Source organism: Lolium perenne, chromosome 4 (assembly GCF_019359855.2).
Source record: "Lolium perenne isolate Kyuss_39 chromosome 4, Kyuss_2.0, whole genome shotgun sequence".
Lineage (NCBI taxonomy): Eukaryota > Viridiplantae > Streptophyta > Magnoliopsida > Poales > Poaceae > Lolium > Lolium perenne.
This window is the reverse complement of record NC_067247.2, coordinates 244,537,326-244,551,733: the sequence shown is the minus strand read 5'-3', so window position 1 is coordinate 244,551,733 and position 14,408 is coordinate 244,537,326. Positions and strand designations below refer to the sequence as shown.

General features: G+C 51.6%; 2 protein-coding genes across 3 annotated transcripts; both read right to left on the bottom strand.

Moving 5' to 3' along the window:
- Window positions 1-2,355: 2,355 nt before the first annotated feature.
- Window positions 2,356-3,412, bottom strand: LOC127329988 (protein MAIN-LIKE 1-like). Its single transcript, XM_051356365.2, has 2 exons — window positions 2,791-3,412; window positions 2,356-2,712 (listed from the first exon to the last, which is right to left on the bottom strand). Exons 1-2 carry the CDS (start codon window positions 3,403-3,405, stop codon window positions 2,386-2,388), a joined length of 942 nt encoding a protein of 313 aa, XP_051212325.2. The 5' UTR covers window positions 3,406-3,412; the 3' UTR covers window positions 2,356-2,385.
- Window positions 3,413-11,380: 7,968 nt separating this feature from the next.
- On the bottom strand, window positions 11,381-13,256 carry LOC127332419 (F-box only protein 13). Of its 2 annotated transcripts, none has more exons than XM_051358719.2 (2): window positions 13,047-13,256; window positions 11,381-12,797 (listed from the first exon to the last, which is right to left on the bottom strand). In XM_051358719.2, exon 2 carries the CDS (start codon window positions 12,771-12,773, stop codon window positions 11,559-11,561), a length of 1,215 nt encoding a protein of 404 aa, XP_051214679.1. In that variant the 5' UTR covers window positions 12,774-12,797; window positions 13,047-13,256; the 3' UTR covers window positions 11,381-11,558. The 2 variants fall into 2 exon arrangements, with proteins under 2 accessions (XP_051214679.1, XP_051214680.1); XM_051358720.2 differs by having other exon boundaries at window positions 11,381-12,794.
- Between the last annotated feature and the right edge of the window lie 1,152 nt (window positions 13,257-14,408).

Genomic DNA, 14,408 nt, shown 5'->3' with positions numbered 1-14,408 from the left:
ATGTGGATCCGAAAATATTCACAATTGCCACGGCAAAGCGCTTCACACACAAGATAGAAGTGCTCTCTCCCATGGCCAAATAATCATCAATTAGATCCGCCGGTATACCATATGCCAACATACGCAAGGCGGCGGTCACCATCTGATGTGTGCTATGACCAAGTTCTCCTGCGGCATTTCTCCTTTGCTCAAAGAATCGACCATACTTGATCACCTCCGTTGCGATGTGCTTGAACAAGTCGATGCTCATCCGAAAACACCGCCGAAAATAGCTTTCGGGAAATATCGGATTCTCATTGAAATACCACCGCATCAACTTCTCATGCTCTTCAATCCTTTCTCTCAACAACTTATGTCTACCGAACACCGATCCACCTATTTTTGGCTTTTTGACGGCGCGGTATGCTAATAGTATGGATATGTTCTCTTCTTCCTCTTGGTCGTACTCGTCATCCGATGAATCGTATGATAAACTCTACAAATATACATATGAAATGACTTCACTACAACTAGCTAGTAGCAAAAAAAATCGACAAAATGATGGCGGCCGGTGGAGCGCATACCTTGCGAGCAAACCGGCGAGCATCTTGGCTGCGCCATGTTGTCAGTAGGCTCGACGACGACATGGCGACGACGGCGCGGGGTATGGAGAGGAGAAGGCGCGAGGGAGGCGGGGAGAAGCTCCGGCCTTGTGCCCGTCGGTGGCGACGGCGGTCGGTCGGTACAGCGCGGCGGAGCGGCCGGTACTGCCGGCAGGAGGCGCGGGCGAGGCGGATCTACATCGCAGCGGCGTGTTACAGCGGGGCTGGCGGCGGAATCTTGCGGCGGCGGCGCCGTGGGAAAATGGAGGGCGCGGGGGGGGGGGGGGGGGATTTTTAGCCGTTGTGTATTCGCGCGCGTCCGCAGAGATGCCGCGCGCTACAGCCGACGCGTCACATTTAGCGCTCCGGCGCGTCCCCAAATTTTTTGCAGCGCTGCCGCGAATAGCGCGCCTGCTGGAGGCCGATTCCGTCTCTTTACGCTGTATATTGGCAATTTATTTAGCGTGTGCGCATTATAGCGCGTCCGTTGAAGATGCTAGAACATGAGTCAGCTTTGTGTTTACAGTTGCAACTTTGGTTCCATGTTTCCGTTATAACCGATCAAATAATTCCTGACAAAAAGATTAAAAAGAAAGAAAATGGCAAGTCAAGACTGGCAGACACCAGCGTGCACAATGCCGGACTACGGTTCAGTGCTGCAGTGTGTGTACCCCCGCGTTTGGACAGGAGCACGAGCCAAAACCCAGACGCTCAGCTCAGCTTCTGCTCCGTTGAGGCGATTTGCACAAAAATAACCCAAAACTGAAAGAAAAGCACAGACTGACCCTCCGGCGAAACTATTTCACCAATCTAACCCTTTTGTGTGGCGCCCCTCCCACGGGCGCCACATATGCCCATGTGGCTCCCCTCCTGCCGGCGCCACTGACCCAGCCGACGTGGCCCCCTCGCCGCTGAGCTGGTGCGCCCATCCGACGTGGCAGCATGTGTGGCGCCCCTCCCAACGGCGCCACACATGCACTTGGAATTGCCCAACCATACTGTGAGACAAATCCTCTGGGACTTAGCCGTTTTGCGAGGCTCGATGTGTGGCGCCGACTCCACTGGCGCCACACTAGCATATGTGGCGCCGATGCCACGGGCGCCACACATAGAGGCTCGCGAAAACGGCTAAGGACTTATCGTCCGGAGCCCCCTGGATGTTTTCGACCCAATGTTGATATAAGTTGGCATGTGTGGCGCCGATGCCACGGGCGCCACACAAGCACTTGTGGCGCCAGTTGGAAGGGCGCCACACATTGACTTTTGTTAAAAACATGAAAAATCCTACCAAACTCCAACAGTTACGAGTACAACATTGGACACAACAAGTAGCAATTTCATGACATACACATATAACACTTCATAGGTCACATTGGAGCACGTAGATTCAAACAACAAGTAGCATTACAGACCATGGTTCGACATGACATAGGGTTCACAAATCGATACTTATGAATATAGAGTTCACAACAACACGTGGGCACATCCTAGTAGCGTCCTCGACGTGCCGTCCTCGCGGGCTGCTTCCGGACGGCCATCCTCTTCGTCCGCTGCCGTGGCTGCTCCTGCTGCTGCTGCTGCTGCTGCTCCTGCTGCTCCTGCTCCTGCTCCTCCTCCTCCTCCTCCTCATCCTCCTCCTCCTCCTCTGAAGAGAACGGCTCGTCGTTCCTCATCCTCGACATATCTGATCTCCGCCGCGGCCCCTCATCCTCCTCAGTGACAACCTTCTTTCCTCGGCTGACATAATCTTCCGGAGCTACCATATGGCTCCCATTCCACCTGCAGCATACAAACATCTCAGAATTTAGAACATGCCAGTAGAATCAATGAAAACTAGGATTGCAAAAGAGTGATCGGTTACCTGCTCAGCGGTAAGAGTGTCCAACTCCGCAGTGTACTGCATGTACATGATCTTTGGATCGCCCGACATCTCCGAGACATTGTCCCAAAGGTATGCCCAAGTGGGCTCCCGATCAGGAGAGTGAGGGTAATGAGGCCATGGCCTCTCGTTGAGTACCCTAGGCCGCCCAACTGATAGGCGGTCCCAGCTCCATACGGAAAGTAGGAGCATGCATCCACCAATACCGCCGCTCCCAGTCCTGCTCCCAGTTCTGCGACAAGCTTCGTCCAACTGCGCATGTAAGACATTTGGTTAGTACTTTGTCTAGCACACTACTATAGGAAAATAGTACATAGAGCAAATCATCACCTGCCGGTAGAGGTAGGCAAGTGCCGCTGTTCCCCAACTCCAACGGTTATCCAACACCGTTAGCGCCTTCAGCCAACACCAATGGGCCAGCTTCCCCCCACTGTCAGGAAAGAGAGTCCTCGAAATCATGTACCATAAGTACACGCGGGCGTACGTCCTCCGAGTGTCCTCGTCGGCCTCTTCCGGGCATTCTCCAAAGTTAGTCCTGATCCATTCGAAAGACGCGCCGGCGGGAGCTCTCTTCTTTGGATCTGCTGGCGGCGGAGGAGCCCTGCCAATAAGCACCTCCATCTGCTGGCGCCACCCATCAGAAGCTGTGTTCATACACAGTGGCTCGCCCTGAATAGGTAGTCCAAGGATCATGGAAACATCCTGGAGAGTAGGGGCCATCTCGCCGGCCCTCAAGTGGAAGGTGTGAGTCTCCGGCCTCCACCGGTCGACAAGGGCGGTGAGTGCCGAGGGGTTCATGAGTGGCCCCCCACGGCTTACAAGGGATATGAACGGGAGAAGACCGGTAGGCCGGATGAACTCCGTGTACCTCTCGTCATACGGTATATCCGATGTGCCATGGTAACGAATCTTCAAAGGTTGAAGATCCGTTCCCTTCTCCGTCATATGAACAGCCCGGTGCAACTGTCGTACTCTTCATCCAGAAGCCACACCATCCTACATGTATGAGCAACACATACATGAGAATATATCCAAATAAGCCATCACACATACATTCCTAACAAATATGAGTTATTCCATCAAGAATACATGAGAATATATCTAACTTTCGAATCACCTATACATCACACATACATGAGAGTTCATATCCAAATACATGCTCCAATTTTGCCTTTCACCACATACATACATAAGGTTCCATACATACACACATACAAATATTTGGATCAAGAATACATGAGTTATTCCATCACAAATAATAGGCATATGTAACAAATTTGAATGCATTTGCTAGGCAAATATTAGACATTTCAACACATGCATACATAGGATTTCAACACATACATGTAAAATTTCATTCAACACATCTAGGGTTCCTACATATCTAGGGTTCCTACATATCTAGGGTTCCTACACATACACATTCAACACATACATTGCCATTTCAAATCTAGTTTCCATGTCTAGGGTTCATGTGCAAATCTAGCAAGATCTATGAAATTAGTGGATGAATGTGAGGGATTCGAAGGGGATTACCTTGAGGAATGGATGGGGAAGAGATTGGCCGGTCAGATCTGACGAATTTGTGGCCGATTTGTTGGGGGAGAGAGGGAGGGAGGAGGAGGAACCGCCGGCCGCCTTGGGGGAGAGAGGGAGGTCGTCCAAGAAACAGAGAAGAAGATGGTCGGGCTGGGCGCGGGCGCGGGCGCCACACTTAAGTGGATGTGTGGCGCCCGTGGCATCGGCGCCACACATGCTAGTGTGGCGCCCGTGGCATCGGCGCCACACATCGAGCCTCGCAAAACGGCTAAGTCCCAGACGTTCCGGAGCCCCTGGATGTTTTGGACCGAAAACATGATATAAGTTGGCACGTGTGGCGCCGTTGGGAGGGACGCCACACATGCTGCCACGTCGGATGGGCGCACCAGCTCAGCGGCGAGGGGGCCACGTCGGCTGGGTCAGTGGCGCCGGCAGGAGGGGAGCCACATGGGCATATGTGGCGCCCGTGGGAGGGGCGCCACACAAAAGGGTTAGATTGGTGAAATAGTTTCGCCGGAGGGTCAGTCTGTGCTTTTCTTTCAGTTTTGGGTTATTTTTGTGCAAATCGCCCTCCGTTGACGATGCGACAGTGCGGAGGCAGGATAGGAAAATACTGCCCTCCAAAAAAGACTATTCGTATACAACAGAAAAGAAAGCAATGTGTTCGTGACAATTGTACTGAACTGTTCTTCGTTGCTGTATTTAGGAACAAACCCAACATTGTGTTCCATTCTCCTTCTTATTAGTGGCGTTTCTTCTCATGATCACCAAATATCTAAGTCAAAATCTGACAGTAATAAGCTCTTTTTATCATACGGTATTTTTGTTTTGAGAAACCATCAGACAGTAATAAGTAATGTTTTCTGTACGGAATGTATTGGGCCCACCGTCTTCGAACCGTGCCGTGGGAGGGGACCAGATCCAGGCGGCAAATAGATGGGCCCAAAGGTATCTCCGCCAGCCTGCGACCTGGCCCGGCTCTGCCCATCTTAACGACCCACTATTTCGTTCCATTCGCAGCCGTTTACTGGCAAATGTTAGGGCATCTCCAACCGGGCGATCCATCCCGCCCCCGCGCGTCCGGATGGGTCCAGCCGGACAAAAACCGGCCCAACGCGGGGACGCACCGCAAAAGCGGACGGCCGCGGCGTCCGGAACGACGCAAACCCGGCCCAAATCTGGGCCGGGTTTGCGTGGCGCGGAATGGCACGCGGCGTCCTCGCGTGTCACTTTGTCCGCGTGGTGGCCCACTGTCGGTGCCCGGTCCTATTAAATGTGGTGGGGAAGGGGACTGTCCCTATCCGGTCCCCACTTTCCACTCCGGCCGCACGCGCGAGCTCGAAGCTTCCGCGCCGCCATGGCCCCGAGCGCGAGTTCTCGCCATCCGCCAACGACCACGAGGCGGCAGCGGCCGGCAAGTCGCGCCGCCGGCGTTCGCAATGGGGTCGCCGGCGCCTCCCAGAACGCGATCGGATCTACGTCACCGTAGCGGTGGCGCGGATGTTCGGGACGCCGCGTCCCAATGCCGTGGGGACGTGCACCTCCCCATGGCCGGCACTCGAGCCCAGATCGGGTTCGGTGCCGCCCATCCCGGCTCCGCCGCGCCCGCTACGCCGAGATCCGGAGGCGCCGCGCTCAGCTGCCGGCGGACCTCCGGCAGGGACCTCGCGTACGGCGACGCAAGTCCCAAGCGGGACTTGTGGTTCGAGTGGAGCACGATGCGCGCGCGGCGCACGTGCTTCACATCCGCGACGGCGCGGCCGCGCGCAGCCGCGCGCACACAGTAGGCGGGCTGGCCGCCGCCCGGCGGCCTCTACATCAACGAGCCCGTGCCCCAGCCCCAGCCACGGCCGCAGCCCGGGGAGGAGGAGGACGACCGGAGGCTGCGCGGCGCTCGCGGCGTCCGCGAGCGGCGACCTCGACGAGCTGGCCAAATGGCCGCACCTCGCCGAGACGGCGCGCACCTCCGCGGCTGGAGGAGGCGGCCAGGAAGGCCCGGGAGGACGCCCGGGCGGAGGCGTGGGCCTTCCTCGAGCGGCGCGCCGTCGGGAGGAGGCTACGCGTCGGCGGCGCTCCGGGAGGAGGAGGAGCGCCGGGCCGCGCGCTGGCGGAGGAGGAGCGCTGGCCACGGTCGGCTACGAGGCGGAGCTGCGGGCCGCAGCGGAGGAGCAGCTCCGGCAAGAGTCCGCGCGGAGGGCACGGCTGCGCAGGCCGGCTAGCCCGCCGAACCCGCACTCCGCCTGGGAAAGGGCGCAGTGGGAGCCCTGGCCGGAGTCCCCGGTGCCCTCCGGCGTGTCGAGCCGGAACAACGCGTCACCGCCGGGGGGCGTCGTCGTCATCGACGCCGACGATGACGAGTACTACTGGGGGTAGTACTGCCGGCGGCCACCGTGCTCGCAAACCCTGTCTAGGGTTTTTTTTTAGTTTAAAGCCCATATAGGGGTAAAAATTGCCCAAAATAGGGCTAAGTTTAATTAACCACTAGTTTAATGTTATTTTTGGCTGTTTTGCTTTTTTATTTTTATTTTTCTTTTTTTAATTACATATGCGGTGCATCCGCGCGTTGGGCGCAGCGTGCGACCCAAACGGACACGCGGACGCGGGCCGCTGTTCGGGTGTCCGTTCGGCCACCCAAACGGCCCAAAACGGACGGCCTAGCGCGTCCGTTTGGGTCGCGCGGTTGGAGATGCCCTTACAGCTTACAGTGAGCAGTGGTGCTGTCTCTGTAGTCTGCACTGCAATTTCTCAACCAAAAACAAGTAATCCCTCCGATCCATATTATTTGATACAGTACTAAAATAGATATATCGACAACTAAAATATTAAATATATCTATATTGAAATCAAATAATATGAATCGGATGGAGTACTAGTCTGCATTGTGCGATTGTTAATTTTGCTTCCACGGAAACATTCTACGTCTACGGTGAAGCATGCAGCCTCACGCAGGGCAGATGCATGTTTCACCATTTGCAAACATTTTTTTTCTTGTTTGTTGCACCGGTAAAAATATAGAAACATTTGTATCCTCGAAAAAATTCTCCCTCCATTTCATACTTGTTGACTCAATTTATAAAAGAAGTTTCGCAAATTCTCAGTCGGTAGAGAATTAGCTTAGTTCTCGTTCGATTCTTAGACCATTATGATTGCATCATGTGTTTTTTTACAGAATGGCCCCAGAAGGACCTAGAGTTTTCATTTCTTCAGTGGTGGGTGAACATACAGATAGGACCTTACAGAATGATGAAAAAACAGCTAGGTTCCATAATTTTACAAAGAACATCCTACAAAGGATCATAGAAATGTGACCTAGTCCTAGATCAACGCCGGCGACAGAGAGCCTCCACGCACCACCGCTTCCACTCTCGCTGGGGATAACACCACTTGGGAGAGCCGAAACTTGTGATGCCACATCGAGGTGGAAGAAGATCCTCCGATGGAGGAACAATAGGCTCGAGCAGCAGACGCTACGGAGCATGGCAGGTTAAACCCTATGACCTTGGATAGCGGCGGCCAGATGACACCGTCACTGGGGAACCGCCGCAGGGAGCGCAAGCCCTAGAAGACCCAAAGCCATCACTTAGCACCGGACAACACCGAGCCGCTGTAGGAAGGAGGCCACCCGTAGGACGATAGCAGCACTCGATATGGGGAGTGACAACAAGAGCCAACTCCATCTTCTTCGACCTAGGACAGCGCACTCGTAACAGGACGAGAGCAAATCCCGATCCACCTCCAGATCCGCACCTAGTTGGATTCACCTTCTTCTCCCCTCGCCTCCACATTCGGCATGGAGAGTAAGAGGAAACCCAATAGTAACAACGATGAAGAGGTCGCATAAGACACCAACCTTGACCTTATTATAGGGGATCCCTTACTTGGACCAGTTCACCACCCTCTCTAGCCACCAGAGCTCAATGAGGAAGAGTAACCACCGTAGGATGCACCAGATCTGGCCAAGAGATGTTTGTGTCCTACCTTAAACTACCGGCAAACTACCTACTAGTTCTACAATGTACAAGCAAGCATCCGTCTCCCCTCCCACTTGGGCAGGCGAGGCCATTGAAGAAGGAGGGGAGATGCTTCGGTTAGACGAGAGGGACTCTCAAGGTCTAGGGGTAAGAGGAGCACGGAGAGTGGGGATGGCCAGTTCCGATTGATTTGTTCTAGTTATAAGTTGCAACTAAGATTTTTCAAATACACGACAGCTGAATTTAACTAATTACACATGGATTGCAACCAAGGAAAAAAACCAGAATTTTTAAAATAGGATTGCTTTGTGAATTAGACAGCCATATAAAAACGAATCCATACTTGTCACCTGATGGCGGCCGAGGAGGTCTCGCGCCGCATCCCTCCCGCACGGAAAGCTCAAAGGCATGCCGACCTTTCTTCCTCGCTTCTCTTTTACGCGAGAACAGCACGCCAGCTTTTCATGTCGAGCGGAAAAATCCCAAGACGGACACGACGTGATGATTGTGTAGCAATTCTGTTATCAGATTGTCAACCAGTTCATCATGGCCCCTCCCCTCGCAACCATCATTTCCCTCTGCCAATCTTTCCATCCAGCAGGCCGGCATCGCATGGCCCCAAGCGGCAAGCCGCCATGATCGAACTTGCTACAGTTCCAGCCATGGCGTGCGGTTCTACAGGAACCAGCTAATCCTCCTCGTCCTGCATAAGCAGTTAATTAAGATTGTTGTTATCTTTTTAGCGAGCTGGAGATTCTGTACTGTAGTAGTTTGCGTTGCACACAGTAGCCAAAGGGCGCTGCAAAAGAAGGCTCTCGGCGCCTGCAGCAGCTAAAGCGGCTAGTAAGCATGCTTTAAGAGCCTTGTTTGCACTCGCTAAAGCACCAGCGCCCTCTTGATCTACAGATCAAAGCAACTAACTGAAAGCAACATCACTACGGGCCTCACTCTCTCTTCCACTCTGCACTGTACGTCCAAGTGCAGCACATAAGCTTTTGCACTGCATGTAGGGTAAGGTAGGGCCATTTTTGGCGAAAACATTTAGATGTATATATGTCTTTTCCTAAACATTTTTAGTGGTCGTACAAAAACAGAATCTATATGAGAAAGTCGTAGTTATATTAGTGAAGAATGGTAAACAGAATCTAACCAAAAATATGGACTAGGTCTATTTTAATCGGAAACAAACTATCTCTCTTCGCAATAGCTAATTTGCAATATAACAAAATCAACTCTAAACAATGTACTAAGTGGGGTATTTAAGATGAGATTGAGGGTATTTTGGCCAATTTATGGGGTAGGCAAAACCAACTCTTAGCTCCTTCATAGCTGTTTAAGAAATTCTATTACCTTGACTCAAGAGACTCGTTCTCTACATTCAATGTTAATAAGCATGTCGATCTTGCATAGCTTTATCATGGCTACTTCTCTAATTATGAGCATGTACAAGATAATCCTGAGCTATTAGTTATTCATACACTGATAATTGGAAAGATATTTTAGATATTTGAAAATACAAGGCCACAAACTCATGTTCCATGTACCAAGAAAATAAATCTACTAATACATAGCACGATTAATTATGTGAAAATGCTCTTGTGTTCCTGGTTAATTAAATGTGTTGCATGTAGTGTTTTCTTCTCTATGGCTGCACGTAACATTGACATTAATTAGCACCATCCTACGATATAGAAATCTAATCATTTTTTCTCGATTAATGTTAGTGGGCTTGTATACATGAAATTTTTTTTTTATAGTGGCATTGTATTCAAGAACGGGTGGAGTATTTTCTCATTGGCATGTCATTGCTTTTATCGGTACTGGTGACAATAGTTGAAAGGGCCTTATTGGTGATGAGGATCATGAATACCAAGTTGAGTAACAAGATGTTTGCAATGACTTCTCAGAGACTTGATGATATGCTACATCGATCGAGGATAATCAAATGTCTTGATTCGTAAAATTACGGAAGATATTAAAAAAAATAGAGCTTTGCCATTGAATATGACCTCTATGCTCTATTAAAGCTTCATTATCTATATGACTTGAAGTCCTACTTATATTCAAATATTTTTCTCTTTCTATTATACTAAATGATTATGCTAGAATAAAATATATTATTAATGGCTCGGAAGAATTTTGGTGTTCTATTTCTCGCCCTAACACAAATTCTTTCCATACTCCCCACTGTCACAGTCATGGAGTGAGGGGGCAAGGGGAAGACAGAAGAAGGAGACCCAACAGCATGCAGTACAGGGAATGATACTCTACATCAATTCTCTTTCTCTCTACAGAATTCTTATGATAACTCTTTCCTCAGTGGAAGCCACACTGCCTCCTTCCAAAGCAAAGGTGCCAACTTTTGCTGTTGCATGGGCGAACTGCTGCTGCATGCACTGCACTTGCGAGAAAGAAAGTAGGAAAGATAGACGAAGAAAGTTTTTACTTATACTACAATTGAGTCTGTTTGTTTTCTCCCTTTATTCCCTCTTTTATTTTGCACTTGTTAGATCGGACGCATGAGATCTTCCGGACCAGAGAAAATAGCTTCTTGCGTACTACAAACATAAGATTTTAGCCTCCATTGCAAGATTTTCAAGTACTCCTAGGAAACGTTTGTGAGTGAGAGCGATTTTCAGTGGAATCAGATGCTTTGTTCCACCCAACTATCTTTAGATCATTCCAGCCGGAGCAGAAGTGCGAATTTAGTACTATCACGCATTCAAGAACACAAATCAAGAATTTGCCTAATACGACTTGATCCTGTGTTCTTTGACTGATGAATTTTTTTTCTTCTGCAAGAAGCCATCTTTACTTTTTCCTCATATAGGGAAGGTTCCTATCTCTGTATTTGCGTTAGATCGCTCGTATATGCTTGGCAATGAACACTGGAATCAATGACTCGCTTTGATTTTCATGAAACACTTGTGACTTTGTGAGTGAGAGCGACTTCTATGGGATCAGATGCTTTGTTCCACCCAACTAGTTTTACATCATTCAAACCGAAGCAAAAGTGCCAATTTAGCGAAGAAAATAGTATCTCTTCGGCCAGATTACACATCCTAGGAAACCTTCTTCACTTCTTCCCTATATACATAGGGAAGGTTCCCAACGCTATATTTGCGTTCTGAAATCTACATGCTATTACCTTCATTCCAAAATATAAGCATGTTTAAAAACTACTATATTTTTATAAAAGGATGTCGCAAGTTCGTCTAAATTTAGATATCTAGATATTTTTTATATATAGATACATTCAAATTTAAATAAATCTTCAACATCTTTTTATAAACGGAGTGAGTATTATAGCTTTCTAAAAAAAAGACTTGCATTGAGAACAGAGGTAGTACTTACATATAGACATCTATTTTGCCTTAGATTGCTAGTGTACTTTTCCATGAACACAAGAATAAAGAACTTGATTTGATTCCATGAAAAACACAAAAGGAGATGAGATATGCAAATCAAATATCCATGGCTAAATACATACACATGAGAAAGCAAACAAACAAGCCAGGAGCAGAACAAAACGGCGCTCCTTAACTAACCAGTAATCACACTGACACACAAACACGCACACACAGACACTTAGACGTTGATCTCCACCCTAGGCTCGAAGGAGAAGGCGGCCAAGAACTCGTTGACCTCTCCATCGCCATTGATGCACTTGGGCAGCTCCTCCCAGCGGTCGCTGCCCACGTCGCACATGAAGCAGCCGTTGACGTCGCCGGAGCTGACGCAGACCATGACGCGGTCGCCATGCCCGACGCAGTTGATGTCTGCTTTCTTGCCGTAGAACCCGTGCGACATGGCGGGGGGCATGGCCGCCACCTGCCTCCACGCGCCGTCCGCGAACTGCCACAGCCGCAGGCTCGCCGTGTCGAGGTACTCGGAGAGGACGACGGCGTAGGCGGCGCCGTTGCACGCCACGAGGTCGATGGAGTACTCGAAGTGCACGGGGAGGATCCGCGGCAGCTCGGCGAACGTGCGGGTCGCCGTGTCGCACGCGACGACCGTGCCCGAGTGGCCCAGGAAGTACGCCACGGCCTCGCCGGCGCCTCGCCCGGACGGGACGGCCACCGAGGAGTACTGCTTGGATGCGCTGCGCTGCATGTTGGTGGCCACCACGTCGCCGGACTTGCTCAAGAAGTAGACCGTGCTGTCGTCGCCGCCGCCACCGCCACCCTGAGCCGGTGCGTCGGTGGAGGAGGTCTCGCTCCTTTTGGCAAGCGCCACGGGGGCCTCCCATGAGTCTTTGGACGAGTCGAACACCGACATGGACAGGTCAGGGACCTCACCCGTGAAGAGCGCCACGCGGTAGGGGGAGCCGTACATGGCAATTGCGTGGAGCCGGGGCACGCCGTGGCCCCGCGGCGGCGTGGGGAGCGCGCGGGAGGCGCCGGTGAGAGGGTTGGACACGGACAGCTCGCCAGTGGCCGGTGCCCGGTAGAGGACGAGGCCGCCCGACGCGGCCACCGGCATGGACCCGGGCGCGGCGTGGCAGGGGTTCCAGGAGCGCTCGCCGGCGTCGAAGGCGACGGTAGGACGGGCACGCTCGGAGAACATGAGGAACCACGGGTCGCGGGAGGGGACGCGGGCGCAGGCTTCGAGGAATGTCGGCGAGGCGGCGGCCGCGCGCCACTCGCGGCAGACGGCTCGGAGGCGGAAGAAGCTGGCTGGCGGGAGGCGCGCGAGGACGCGCTCCAGCATGTCCTCGTGGATGTCCGCCAGGCCGGGCGGTGGGCACTTGCGCTTCCTGCAGCTGGCTGGTGGCGCCATTGACATCTCCGTGCTCAGCTCCATTCGGCGATGGCTACCACAAGACTGCTGCATTTGGGACAAGAAGAAGCAAGTTAATCCAAGATTCGTTCCAATTCTTCTAGTAACATGAAACATCAGTGCACATGTAGAATCATGGTTGGGTGGAATTCCAAGAAAGCAGACTTATGAAACGGAAGAATTTAGAGCATGGGCAGATCTTGGTTTGAAACCCCAATTAAGAGAAATTTGGTTAAAATGCTCCTGAATTGCAGGAAGAAGATGCATGCGGGATAAGAATTGGAAGCTGGTGTATACCTCAGACTCAGAGGGTTGCTCTAGAGTGTGTTGTTGCGATCTGTGGCCTTGCGCCTCTCAAGTCTTCTGGCCGGACCTTTGGTACACGTTTGGGGTGGCTTTATATCCGCGCGAAGGCGATGGATGGGAGGCCACTTTTTGTTCGCGTTGACATGCAAAGAAAGAGAGGCCAGAAGCGAGCTTGCGAGTTGACACTCAGTGGAGAGGGAAGGATGGGGTGTGGTGCGATGAGCAACGAGGACTGTGAAGTAGAGCAGCAAGCGTGCTTGTGGACTTTTGGCGCCGGCAAAATTTTACTTTTCCAATTTCTCAAACAACAAGTTGTTGGATAATTAGGCACAATTTTTATGATTAATTCCAGAAAATAAAATATGATGACAGCAACTACTAACATGTGAAACTCGAACATACTAGATGCATTAATCAACATGAGTAGCAGCAGCACAAACGGTAAAGCATTCATCGCTAAACAGATCGAGATCTGTCACACGTACCGATCTGGTGGAGGTGGCGGTGGAGGTGTAGCAGATGATGTCGCAGCAGTAACATTGTTGATGACAACGTTGTTGACGACAGGGACGACGGGTCGAAGTAGACGACGTTGAAGACGACGGTAGGCAGCACCGCTCGACTTGGACGGAAGGAGACCCGTGATGAAGAGCTTGAGCAGTCGCGCAGAGCGCTTCCCAAAAACCTAATTCGCCCTCTCTCGTACAGGATCGCAAGGACGAGTGGTTCCAGAGACCTGCTCTCTCGTTCGCCGATGCACGTCGGCGCGCGGGATGGAGTAGGCTACGATGACGGTGCAAGCAGAGAAAGGTAAAAACCCTAACTGATGTATTCTGCGGTAGCCGGGCAGGAGATTATATAGGCTCAGGAAACCCTAGACAACGTGGGGCACGCCCACGTCGCACGCACGTTTCGAGTCGGTTACAGATAGCCCACGGTCTGGGAGCGACCCGAACCGACTAAATGTGACGCGTCCGTCTAGGACTCTGTTCGTTTTCCTGAGCTGCAAAAAGTAAGGAAAGTCTCGGCTCGAGGCTCAATCCACTCACCACGAGCGCGGAGCGCATCGTGACGCGTCGAGTCGAGTCGAGACGAGCGAGCGAGGAGGAGGAGGAGCGCGCGCGTGTAGCACTCCTATTCTCACTCCCTTACTAGTGGTGGAACAACCCACCTTATAAGGTGGTCTAACTTCCTCCCAACTTTCCATGTGGGACTAAACTTCTCACCTCTTGCCACTCCCTAGTGAGCTGTCACCAACTTGGGCTCAAACTCACAAGGCTGCCACTATGTGGGCTTTGAGATTTATAGAGAAATCTGAAATCTAGTATGGGCCACTGAAAGTGGGCCCAATAT